This window comes from Ambystoma mexicanum, chromosome 11, assembly GCF_040938575.1.
Source record: "Ambystoma mexicanum isolate Mex_15411 chromosome 11, UKY_AmexF1_1, whole genome shotgun sequence".
NCBI classification, from domain to species: Eukaryota; Metazoa; Chordata; class Amphibia; order Caudata; family Ambystomatidae; genus Ambystoma; species Ambystoma mexicanum.
The window spans coordinates 1,122,624,635-1,122,637,077 of record NC_090934.1 but is presented as its reverse complement, the minus strand read 5'-3'; the positions used below and the strand labels follow the sequence as shown (position 1 = coordinate 1,122,637,077).

General features: G+C 46.8%; 1 protein-coding gene across 2 annotated transcripts in view; it reads left to right on the top strand.

The window, feature by feature from the left end:
- ALPK3 (alpha kinase 3) overlaps positions 1–12,443 on the top strand; it is a 1,238,914-nt gene that overhangs the window by 396,086 nt on the left and 830,385 nt on the right. For both annotated transcript variants that reach the window (XM_069624457.1, XM_069624456.1), the window contains one exon: positions 9,804–9,925. In XM_069624457.1, the coding sequence (XP_069480558.1) occupies positions 9,804–9,925 (122 nt within the window). The remainder of the gene's footprint in view (positions 1–9,803; positions 9,926–12,443) is intronic.

The following is a 12,443-nucleotide window of genomic DNA, read 5'->3' as shown; positions in this document are numbered from 1 at the left end:
CCTGACAAGCTTTCTGCATTCAGTTTGAGGGAGAGGGGAGTCTAGTAAGTCTAGCTCCACCTGTACAAAAAGAATAAAAATACATGTACATGGCAGCATGTAGGTGGAAAATAGATCATACTCTGGTGCATAGGCATCAAGTACATGGAGGCAAAGGGGCACTTGCCCTCATACTGCTTGAACAATGGGGACAGGAGTGTTTATATTGTGTCTTTTCCAAGCTACATTCAAATAAGTCTGCACAGTTCCATTTGCTGCTTTTATGATAAATGATTTGTAGGTGTTGCTTCTTAGTTTTCATGTTTGATCCTTTAGTCTCTCCTTTCGCTATTTCTTTTTTCTTTTTAATATTTCTTGCTGTGACTTTTTATATTTCATTTTATCTTTTCTTTTCTTCCTTTCTCTTTAATGTTAACTTCAGTCCTCTGTGTCCCTCACTCACTCAAACAGCCCACCCCCGGTTCCCAAACCTTACCACTTCTGTGGAGCCTTCCTGGTGCCCTCGCTCTTCATCTGCAGAGGTAAGGTGCACCATGATATATAGATCACTGATTCACCTACAGATTTACATTTTTCTATTAGACAGCATAATAAAGTGCCATCTACAATCTGTCCCCTTGTGGGCTGGAAACTATTCCCTCCTCTGCCAGGCCGCAGTGCACCATCCCTTGCATCATGAAACCTTGCCTGACCAATCTCCCATTGAGGAGCAAGGACTTGTAGCCAAGGCCACTTGCAGGATGATATATGATATGATATGACATTTATAACGCGCCTGTACACAAGTGTTTCTAGGCGCGACAGGCAAGGGAGGGAAGACAAGGGGAAGAGACAAGCGATCTTACTAGGCCTTGATTCATTCAGATCGTGCGAGTGCAACAGCGCAATGTGTGAGGGGGGGAGTGCAAGGAAGAGGGAAGGGGTGGTGCAATCAGGGCAGCAGTGCTCTGGGTAAGTGCAGCCAGGGCAGCAAGGCTCTGGGTAAGTGCCAGGAGGCAGGGGACTGTAGAGGTTACAGTTACAGCCCTTAAGTGCGCTGTAAGCCCAGAGGCAGCAGATGGGAGACTGATCATGGAGGGCCTAATAACATGTGAGACTCTGGGTAGTCAGGTGACCAGTTGGCACAGCGGGCAGGTAGGTCAGCACAGGAGGGAGAGAGAGAAAGAAAGCCGTGGAGAAAGGAAGGTCTCGAGCTGCTTCCAGAACTTCAGGTGATCTGGGTCAAGTTTGAGAGGTGCAGGGAAGCCGTTCCAGAGGGAGGCACCTGCAGAGGAGAGAGATCTACCTCCCACTCTCTTCCTGGAGAAGCGTTTGACCCTCAGAGACTTGGAGGTAGCCGATCAAAGGGCTAGAGAAGGAAGATATTTTGGAAGAGAGTGTTGGATGTAGTGCAGGCCTCAGCCCCAGAAAGCGTTGTGGACGATGCAGAGGGACTTGAACTTGATTGTTGCTGCCACCAGGAGCCAGTAGAGAGATTTCAGGGCCGGAGAGATACAGTCCCTGGGGTTGAGGCCAAGGATAAATCTTGCAATCGTGTTCTGGATTAGTTGCAGAGGGCGGAGGGTGGAAGAGGGCAGATTGAGAAAGAGGCTGTTGCAGTAGTCCAGCTTAGAGAGAGCTAGGGCTCTGGAGACAGTGAGCTTCTGGGGGAAAGTAAGAAAAGGAAAAATACCTCTGAGGACTGAGGAGGTGCAGCTGGTAGTGTGACTTCTTGGCAATGTCTGTGATGTGAGGAGAGGAGAGAGTGGAGTCGAAGATGACACCTAGATTTTTTGCCTCACAGGAAGGCGAAGGAAGAGGGCCCAAGGAGTGGGAGCAGAGGTTGCAATGAGAAGGATCTAAGACTTACTGGCATTAAGGCAGGTGATCATTGGAGGCACACTAATCCTGAATCGTGGATAGACAGCCAGGAATGATCGAGGAAGAAGAGGAGGCTGAGGGGAGCCTCAAAGAGAGCTGAGTGCCATCCGCATAACACTGAAAGTTAGAGGAGAAAGTAGAGATTAGGTGGGCCTAAGGGGCCAAGTAGACATTGAAGAGCCAGGGTGAGAGGTTAGAGCCGTGGGGAACACCACATGTGAAGAGATTGGTGGTGAAGGGATGCTCTTCTGTCCCCTATGAGGATGCTGCCATCCTATCAAGGACAGGGAGTCCTGTGCTTTGCTGGAGGCGAGACATGGGGCCTGATCCGAACTTTAAATATTTCTCCTCTTCAAGAGAAGAATTTAATTCTGGCACTGAACAGGTTTGTAGTAGCCTTTAACATTCAGTAAGATGGAGGGTATGTCTACAGCAGGATGCAATGGCCTACACCTTATCTACAACTCTCAGGGACCAGCATCAATTAAGATAGCTCAGTTGTTACATATGTCTTAGTTACTTACCTGTAACTGTATTTCTCCAGCATTGTTATCTTTCATAGATTCAGATGCTTGAATATTCCCTGTCGTCAGACTGGGAATCCTCAGTGATTTAAATAATTATTACACATTTTAAATATGTGCTATGTATTTTCAAATATGTATTTAACTCGGTAATTTCGTCATATACCAAGTATATCCCTGACCCAAACAACATGAAAGTAACTTGTGCAGGATGAAATGTGACACCCTATCCCCTCTCCTGTATGCATCTTCATTATTTCTCTGGTAGCGAGTAATGGACTTTGTATTGTAGAATTCATTCTTTTGTACCATGTGTGTGTCTCTTAACCTTGGTATAAATCCGGGAATATTCCTTAACTTCACAGCTTCTAGGAGGTAATTTTTACTTATTCTTTTTGCTTCCCGTGTACTTTTTGTCCGCGTTTTTTCTCAGTTATAACCAAGAGGCAGGATCTTGCATTGCCTCGAAGTAGGAAGGAAGTATTGGGCCATTACTTACCAGTAATCTTCATTACTCCAAGTCCAGATCTTCCTCGTCACAGTCATTGACTTCCCTATCTCCCGAAACCCATTGTGATTTTAAACCGCTTAGTAATCACATGGGAAGTGCCTGTGAGTCAGAGGTGCGTTTCCCCTGCTTAGAGCAAGAGTTAAAAAAATGGGAAAATCATAGCATTTTTTGGGGAGCTTGTGAAATGCCTGTCTCCCAGATAAGGACTCATCTCATAGAATAAAGACTGTAACGTGGAAGATGGACAAGGAGGCAAAAGCCTCGTTGCTTACCCATTATCAGCGCTGGTCAATGGGGCAGCTCTTGCCGGGTGCGAGATCGTGCATCAGATGTCTGGCCCGATCTCAGGACCCAGCCTGCGTCAGTCCTGACTGGGCTTTACCGAGCCCCCACCTTCGCCGAGGGAAGAGGGGGGCTCGGTGATCTAATCTGTTCTATGTTCCCCAGTCGTCATTTGCGTATTTCCTGGTTCTATTTGCTCAGTCCTTTTTCTTTCTTCTGGCTTGAGAAGGACACCACATAAATCAATAAGCCATGAACATCACTGGGGCAGGGCCAATCACTGTTGAAAGCAGGCTTTCTACTTGCTGGGCACACTATTGTTTCCCAAATGTGCATTTTACACTTTAATAGGAAAAAAAAGTAATTTCCAAACTCAAAAACTGCTGTTTAAACTTGCATTTACTAGTTCACTAGTTTTCTTTGAAATGTGTATTTTTGTCAGACTACCAAACACATACTGGGGGTCATTACGACACTGGTGGTAGCCATGCCGCTATTTGTGGCATGGCTTACCCCTATTCTGGGTACTAGGTCCGGGTTCCTGGAATGGGAAAATACCGGGCCATTCCGACCTTGGAGAGCCCGGTATTTCCCCATTCCAGGAACCCAGACCCTGTACATCCCCATTCCCATCCGAACCCCCATAGGGCTCAATGGGAATGGGGAGGATGCAAACAACGGGCGGGTCTGTTGTTTGCATCCTGGTCTGCTCGAGGGACCCGCTAAGGATGCCTGGTAAAAACCAGGCGTCCTTAGCGGGTGCCGCAAGGAGACCTTGTAATGAGGCAGTAGGGGGTTAACGGGGCCGGCAGCTCTACCGGCCCCGTTAACCCCCTACCGCCATGGTGAAATGACCCCACTGTGTGATTTGTGTGCCCCTTTGTGTTTTATTACAGGTTATTTTTTTTATAAAGATGTTATATGCTTGTCAAACTGGTTAATCACATATAAATGCTTCTGTTGTACTGAAAGGAATTATTAGGAAATTAAACTGTGGGTTCATGGGTGGCAACTTTTTATTTTCTTTATAGGGGCAGAAATACCCCCACCTCCACCCTGAATATAAGCAAGCGACCTGCCCAACCCATCCAGGTTTTTTTATAACACTTGTTTTTTTTTATAAGGAATTGCAAAAAGTCAAGATTAACAACCTGTTTTGAATATATAACATCTCAGCAAGGGTCGCTCAAACTGCTGATCTATCCTGGGAGCTTTCTACAGTAGAGCGTGTACATGGATCCCTTAATGTACTAAAAAACACTGCATTACCAACAGTATTTTGGGTGCACCACTGCCATGGAAGTGATTTAAAGTGGAATGGAAGGAAAGAAGCAGCATGAAAGAAATTGCACCATTTTAAAACATTTCCTTTAGCAGAGTCCAACTGCCAGCTCCGCTTCCTTGGAACTCCGCCCTTTCAGAATTCTGTCCTCTCCTCCAAACTGCACCCCACCCCGGCATGTTTTCCATTTCCACCACTGCCCGTAATCTTCATTACTTCGCTTCCTGGTCTTCCTCGTCACAGTCCTTGACTTCAGTCATGGAGTAGGCACTTTGATGAGGGAGAAGGACAAGGAGGTAATGTAATCTGTTTCTAAACACATTTTGAGCAATTTGATAAGTTTAAAATGTGGACGTTGATTTCTAATGAACTTTAAATCATTTTACGGATGTTGCACAAGTTACTTGCTGACCACCATGAACACGATCTACTACTCATCGCACTCCGCTTACCCCTCACGTGAGTGATGGCTGGACTTCCACTGTCTACTTCTCCCCTTCACCTTGTCCTCTCACTGTTGCATACTCTTTCCTTTCTCCTTTGACCATTCAATGTACTCATTGCATTCTGTGTGCCTCATTTCAAATCATTTGTTAGCTGTGGTATCTACTTTCACTGCACCCCCTCCCGCATTTCACTGTGTCGTGCCTCCATTTTCAGAAATCGAATCTAGGTGTGTTTTATTCCATCTTTGAACCTCCTGCATTTATTTCTCTGTGTTGTGCCTCCATTTTCAAAAATCGGATCTAGGTGTTTTTTATTGCACCTGTGAACCTCCTGCATTTCACTGTGTTGTGCCTCTATTTTCAAAAAATCATCCTGCAGTGTTTTGCTGCTAGTTAAACAATCAGATTTAGGTGTGTGCTCATCCTGTATTGTTTTGCTCCTAGTTAAAAAATCGAATTTAGGTGTGTGCTCACCTTGCATTTTCTTGAGATTGCTCCCTTTACCCACTTTTCTGGTTTGTTTTATGTTCCCGCTCCCTCTTCAGTTCCCACTGTTTCTGCCCAGTCCTGTGTGTCTCCATGTGCACCATCTTCCTCCTTTCCTACTTCCTCCCATGTACCTCAGCTGCTCTGCCAGATTTAAATACACCACATTCCGTGCCCTTCATTATGGCACTTTCTATCTCGCCTATCTTCTGTAACTGCTTCTCTATTTCCTATCCTTCTCCTCTCACTAAGTCTGGCAGGAAGAGCTCAAGAAGGACAAACTGGGCTCCATCCCAGGCCTGCCTATCGCTGACACCTGTGTCAGTGCTGCTGCCAGAGAGACTCTCACCAACATCCTCTTTGTCGTTCCTTCTCCCGACCGATGGACTCTTCATATGGTCGCTCTGCTCTATCCTTACTCTTCCCCACACATTAATGGTGGCACCCGCTGCGAGGTCCTTCTTGCCTCATTCTCCACTTCCAGGGTCATCATAAATGTTAATTAAAATGGTATCATCCTGGTGAAAGGGACTCAACCCAACCGTTTACTGTTTGATAGGCTTCTTCCTCGCCTTATCAACTTTCCACTTTCCTCCTCATGCCCTCCCTTGCCATCTGTTTCTATGGCCGCCCAGGCTCCCTTGCCAGCTATGCTCACTTTGGCTTCCCTGCCTCCTACTAACCTCACCGCCTCTCTCACAACTGCTGCCATGTCGCTTGCAACTGTACATGCTCTCTTGCTTACAGGCACTGCTATGTCAACCTTGTCAGCCTCCACCTCTCTGATGCCCTTGCCACCAACGTCTGCTGCATTTGGGGCACCCTTGCTCCCTATGGCCCTTTCTACAATGGCTACCTTGCCTCCTACTCCTGTCCTGGCTCCCTTGCCTACACTCCCCTCACCAACATCCTTGTCAGCCTCTGCTCCTCAGTCCCTTCCTACCCCTATCTCTCAGGCACTATCGCCGCTCCCTGGGGGGACCACTATCCCCTGTACACTTCACGCAAGTCTTTCAAAAACAGCAATCTGCTCCACATTGCCATGCTAAACTCTCGCTCTGCTGTCAAGCACTCCTCTGATATCTGTCACCTCCTTGGACTCATGGATCTCAATATCCTAGCCCTTACTGAGACATGGTTCAAGGGCAGCTCTGTCACGAGTTTTGACACACTTCTCTGTGAAGGCTATAAAATCCTCTCTGTTTCCAGGCCTAACAATCCTGGAGGGGGAGTAGCCTTGATCTTTCCTGAGTGGATCCCTGTTTCCATCATTCCCACTCAGGTTTACTCTTGCCTGGTCTGCAGGCTCTCTCTCTCTAGTGTCTCCTCTCTTACTCTGGCCACCTTCTATTGGCCTTTGGGCCAGCCCACCCGCTTTCTCTCTGAATGTGCCGACCTGGCCTCTTCTCTTCTTTCCTTCTCTCCCAACTCCTCCTGCTGAGGGATCTTAACATACACCTTGATTCTCCCGACTCCTCAGGGCCTTCCTGCTTTTTGTGACTCTTTTTCGCTCTCCATCCTATCTTCTGGCCCGACGCACACCGCTGGCCACACCTTAGATGCTTTTATCTCCACTGACACCCCTCTCTCTATCCCTCTCACCACCTCACGTTCCTGGACTGATCATTCTCTTCTCTCTTCCCACATGAAGCTTTCTTCTCCTCTAGCATTGGCAAACCCACTGCCTCCCGCCTTCAAGGTCATCCGACCCATGAAAAGAATGGCAGTGGCTGCCTTTGCCTCCACCCACTCTCCTGCTTCTACTCCTTTGGCTTACTCCCACCCTGAAACAGCCCTCTCAAACCTTCACCTATCCATCTCCAACACTCTTGACATTCTTGCCCCTGTCATAAGAGTTCATCTGAAGCCTTCCAAAAAGTGCAAGTCTTGGTACGACTCTGAGCTGGCTGCCCTTAAATGAAAGTGCAGAGCAGCGGAATGGAAATGGGGATTTTCACGTGCACCGTCTGACAAACTGGACTGCCGCCTTCTTCAAAGGCAATATAGACTCTGCATCCGCTCCAAGAAAAGAGTCTATTTTCAAACCCGCTTCTCAGCGGCATCTAACAACACGGCTGAACTCTTCAAAGTCTGCAAGGAACTGGCCAATTCTACTGCAATTCTACTGCAACCTCTTCCTCTACTGCACCTGCCTGTCCTCTCTCTCCTCTGCACCTTTGCCTGCACCCTCACTGCTTGGGCCCCTGTCAGTCCCTCCTCTTCTCTCCTCCCTCTCCCCTGTCACACCGGAGGAGGTCTCTCGACAGGTCCGGTCCATGAAAGACCCCACCCAAACAGGTTGACCCATGCCCTCCTCAAACCATCAAGGACAACATTGACTCTCTTGCTCCAGCCTTGGCCAACCTCTGCAACCTCTCCTTCGCCACTGGAGCTTTCCCCACTTCTCTCAATCACTCTCTTGTGCATCCTGTGCTCAAAAAACCCTCTGCTGACCCTATCCAGGCAAACTATCGCCCAATCTCTATCACTCCTTTCCTGGGCAAACATCTGGAGAAATTAGCTAGCCCTCAGCTTACCATCCACACTGAATCTGTTTATTGTCTCCATGACCATCAGTCTGTCTTAAGAGCATCAAGAGACACGGAAGCTGCTCTTCTGAACACTGTGAAGGCTTGCTCTCAAATCTTGACTCTAACTCTCCTTCTGTCCTCTTTCTTCTAGATCTCTCTTCTGCCTTTGACATGGTAAACCACAACATCCTGATCCCCTGTCTCTGTGATACCCAGGGTATCACAGATCTGGCTCTGGTGTGGCTTGTCTCCTTCCTCTCTGACTGTCCTTCCCAGGTTGCTCTTGGGTCCTTTCTGCACTCTATTACTCTCTCCACTTGTGGTGATCTCCAGGGATCTAACCTCTCCCCTTGGTTCTTAATGTCTACATGGCCCCTCTGGCCCACAGGATCTCTCCCTTCACTTCTAACTGTCAGTGTTATGCGGATGACATGCAGATCTCCTTCAGGCTATCCTTGGCCTCCTCCTCCTCGCTCATTCCGGATTGTCTGTCTGCAATTCAGTATTGGTGTACTGCTAACAATATCTGCCTCAATGCCAGTAAGACAGAGATCGTCCTCATTGGGACCCCTGTCCCTGCTTTGCCAATTGCTCACTGGCCAGCCACCCTTGGCCCTGCGCCCCCACCTGCTAGTGAGGCAAAAAATCTAGGGGTAATTTTCGACTCCACTCTCTCCTTCTCTTCTCACATCTCGGACATCTCCAAAAAGTCCCACTACCAGCTGCACCTCCTCAGAGGTATTCTTCCTTTTCTCACCTTCTCCCAAAGGCTCATCGTCTCCAGAGCCCTGGTTCTCTCTAGGCTGGCCTCTTTCTCAATCTTCCTACTTCTACTCTCTGTCCGCTACAACTCATCCAGAACTGAACCGCAATACTTATCCTAGGCCTTAAACCCAGGGACTGCATCTTCAGCCAGCACTGAAATCCCTGCACTGGCTCCCTGTGGCTGCTAGGATCAAGTTCAATTCTCTCTGCATAGTCCACAAGGCTTTCTGGGACCGGTGCCCGCACTATCTACAACACTCTCTTCCTAAATACTCTCCTTCTAGAGCCCTCTGCTCGTCCTGCACCAACTCTTTGTTGGAGAGACTTTTTTCCAAGCATAGATTTGGGGGTAGATCTCTATCCTCTGCAGGTGTCTCCCTCTGGAACAGCCTCCCTGCCTCTCTCCACCTTGAGCCAGAGCTCCGTAAGTTCCAGAAACTCCTCAAGAACTTTCTTTTCTCTTCCTCTTTCTCTCTCCCTCTCTCCTGCTACCTCCTCTCTCTTTCTCTCCACCCCACTCCTCCAAATCTCCCCTCTGTTCAGCTTTTGCTGACCGGTCACCTGGCTCACCTCCAGAGCCTCACAGGTCCCAGGCTCCCCTGCCAGTCTTTGGACTTGCCTTTGGACCTTTGCACTCTGCTCAGCACTACTGCACTTTCAGCACCCATTCCATGAGAGGGGTAACCTCTCTGCACTTAACTCAGGGCCCTGCTGGACTGGGCACACTTGTACCCGCCTCCCCCCTCTCTTACACTTCCGTTTGTACACTTGCATGACTTTACCAGTCCTAGTAGGTTCTGTCTTGTCCCCCCTTTGTCTCCCCTCCCAAATCTGGTTGTGCCTGAAACACAACATGCACTTGCACTAGGAAAAATGCTGTCAAGCCTAGTATGCTAGTTACTTTTTGTTAGAGCATTTGGAAACCTCAAGGCCTAAGAATGACTACAGTATTCCCTTGCTCTCTTCCCGCCTTGAAGCACTTTGAAGCATTTCACTTGTGTATAAGCGCTGTACAAATAAACAATTACAATTACTTATTTTTAGGTTGCAGGCTTTCATGAAAAAATCATGATAAAGCATCAGTTTTTCTGAATTGTTCTGTATACCTTTTTTTAGGACTACATTTTGCGCAATAATTTCTCAATTGACTGAAGAAACTCAACCAAGTTTTGAGGCCACTCTGAAATCTCGTGCCGTATCAGAGAACTGTGATGCCAAATTTACTTGCATAGTCTCAGGTAATGTATATTAATGTCATTCCCTTTTAAAAGAAAATGTCCAAATGTGTTCATGTATAGATGCACTCTGCAGTAAGACTGAATGTAAAATCATACTGCCATTTGATGTTTTATAATTATAACGATTATAATTATAATTTTATAATGCACTTAATAACTGAGATCGGTTTCCAAGCACGAGACCGGAATTCAAACCTGTGTTGCTATGCAATTTCTTGCTTCAGACAAACGCGTTGCCTGTGAGCTATCCTCCCAGCCTGTTTCCATTTTCAGAATTACTCTCTAAAGTGAATAAAACTTAAATAAGAAATTGGAGGAAACCCATTTTTGTTTTGGGCATATACTTGTTTTTTTATTTCACTTTATTTATTTTGCCATTTATAAAGTGCACAAACAACCCAAAGACATTGAGGCACTGTTACGAATACCAGTTACTTGCAATAGGCAAAACAAAGACAGTTGAGTAAGCAGCACGTCTGTTACATGACCTGATCTGTGGACAATCACAAACTAGGCAAACAACCGGGTTTTAAGGGATTTCATGAATACCCAGTGTGATGGTTCGGCTCTCAAAGTGGCAGGCAGGGAGTTCCACTGATTGGCTGCGATGTAGGGGAAGCTAGAGCCTCTTGCTTTAGCTTGTTTGACTTTGAGCTTGGTGAGGTGGTGTAGTTAGGGGGTCTTGGTTGGTCTGGACGACTGGGTTGTCAATATTCTCTGAGAGAGGTTTGGGGGCAGAGTTAGAGAGGCATTTGTGGGTAATGGACAGGGTTTTGAAGAGGATACGTTCTCAGATGGATAGCCAGTGCACTGCTTTCCTAGCTGGTGAGATGTGTTCTTTTTTAGGGATGTTCAGGGCTGCTCGGAGCGCATTATTTTGTATGACTTGCATATTTCTGATGTTTCTGGATGAGGTACCAGCAAAGAGGACATTACAATAGTCCAGCCTTGCCCCCATGACTGCATGTGCAATAGTTAGGCAGCTGTCTGTGGATAAGCAGGGTCTAGAGGCATTTAGCAATTTAGTGGCATAGACTGCAGAGGAGGGAATTGCGTTAACTTGGCGGGTCAGTGAGGGAGTGGCGTTGGTGTAGACACCTAAGGTAAAGAGACAGTGATCTGGATGTCATTGATGAGGAACGCTCAGTATTGGTCGTTTTCTTTTTTTTTTACCACGGCAATGGGCCCCACCAGCAGTATCTCTGTCTTATCGCCATTCAGGCAGAGGTGGTTTGCCGCCATCTAGGCTTGAATGGTGGACTATGCTACATTGTGAGTGTTGGAGTCTTCATCATAGTTTCCCATGAGTGGGAGAAGTATGTGTGTGTCATCTGCATAGTTGGTGTAGTCTGTGCCGATGGAATTCAGAATGTCAAAGAGGGCTCTAGTGAAGATGTTATAAAGTGAAAGGGATTGTGGGCCCAACAGAAATCCCTGCCTCACAAAATTGCATTTGAGCAGTTACAGAAATAATGGCTGCACTATGATTGCGGAGCACATCTTCCTCTGCATCAAAACTGCATTTTAGCAGTTACAGAAACCGGGACTGCACTGTGTCTGCTGTGCACATATGGGGCAAGATGGAGCACAAAAACCCTGAGAATGACTGCACTTATTTTCTTCATGGGAATCCAAAAAAAGAGGAATTCAAAGGCAGCCTGGCTCAGCGCTGCAGTGCTGGGATTTGTATAATCTTCAAACTGCCGAAGAAAATGTTCTATGTAAGACGACTTTGCACTGATGATATCTTCATTGTTGAGCATCACCCAGCTTGTGTTGTAGTAAAACACCACAGCCATGTTCATCCACATTTAGGTTGTACACCAGCAAATGGGGGCATTCCTCATGAATGACATGGAATGTCAAGTAAAATCTGTGAAGAGCAGAGACACCCATTTCAGGCCGTACGACCAGCGTTCACTCTTGCAACAAAGTAACCCATGCACAAGACTTCAAAAAGAAAGCTTTTTCTCCCTGGCCGTGCGTCAATCACAAAGAACAATATTTTCAGCATTTTTCCATGCCCTGAAACTGATCTGATCTGTCAAGGCTTTGCTGAAAATGTGTGTTAAACAAACCACACCTTGTGGAATCCCTATGTAAAATAAGCATGTGTAAATTTGTTTTGCAAAGGAAGTGAAATAATACTTTTTAAAGCTGAAAATGTGATATCATCCCAGATACTCGCACAGAAACAGTATGTTATGGGTGGAACTGGGGTGGTTTAAGTGTATAATATATGTATTTACTGAAGACTTGGTTTCTGTGAAAGAAAGTAAGTAAGGAAAAAAAATGTGTGTTTGAAAACAGCAGAACAAAGGGGCCTGGGCAGGAAATTGAATGGCAGTAAACCTTCCTGGGACAGGAATCTCCTCCACAAACTATGAAAGGGCCAAGGTGTGAGAATTTGCGACATCGTCAGACTGACTGGCTTTTCTTCCAGCCAGGAAAAATGGATCAAGAGGAACTTGCCATGTCACAGGCAAGTGTGAATTCCTTGTGACACCTCTCCTCGGCC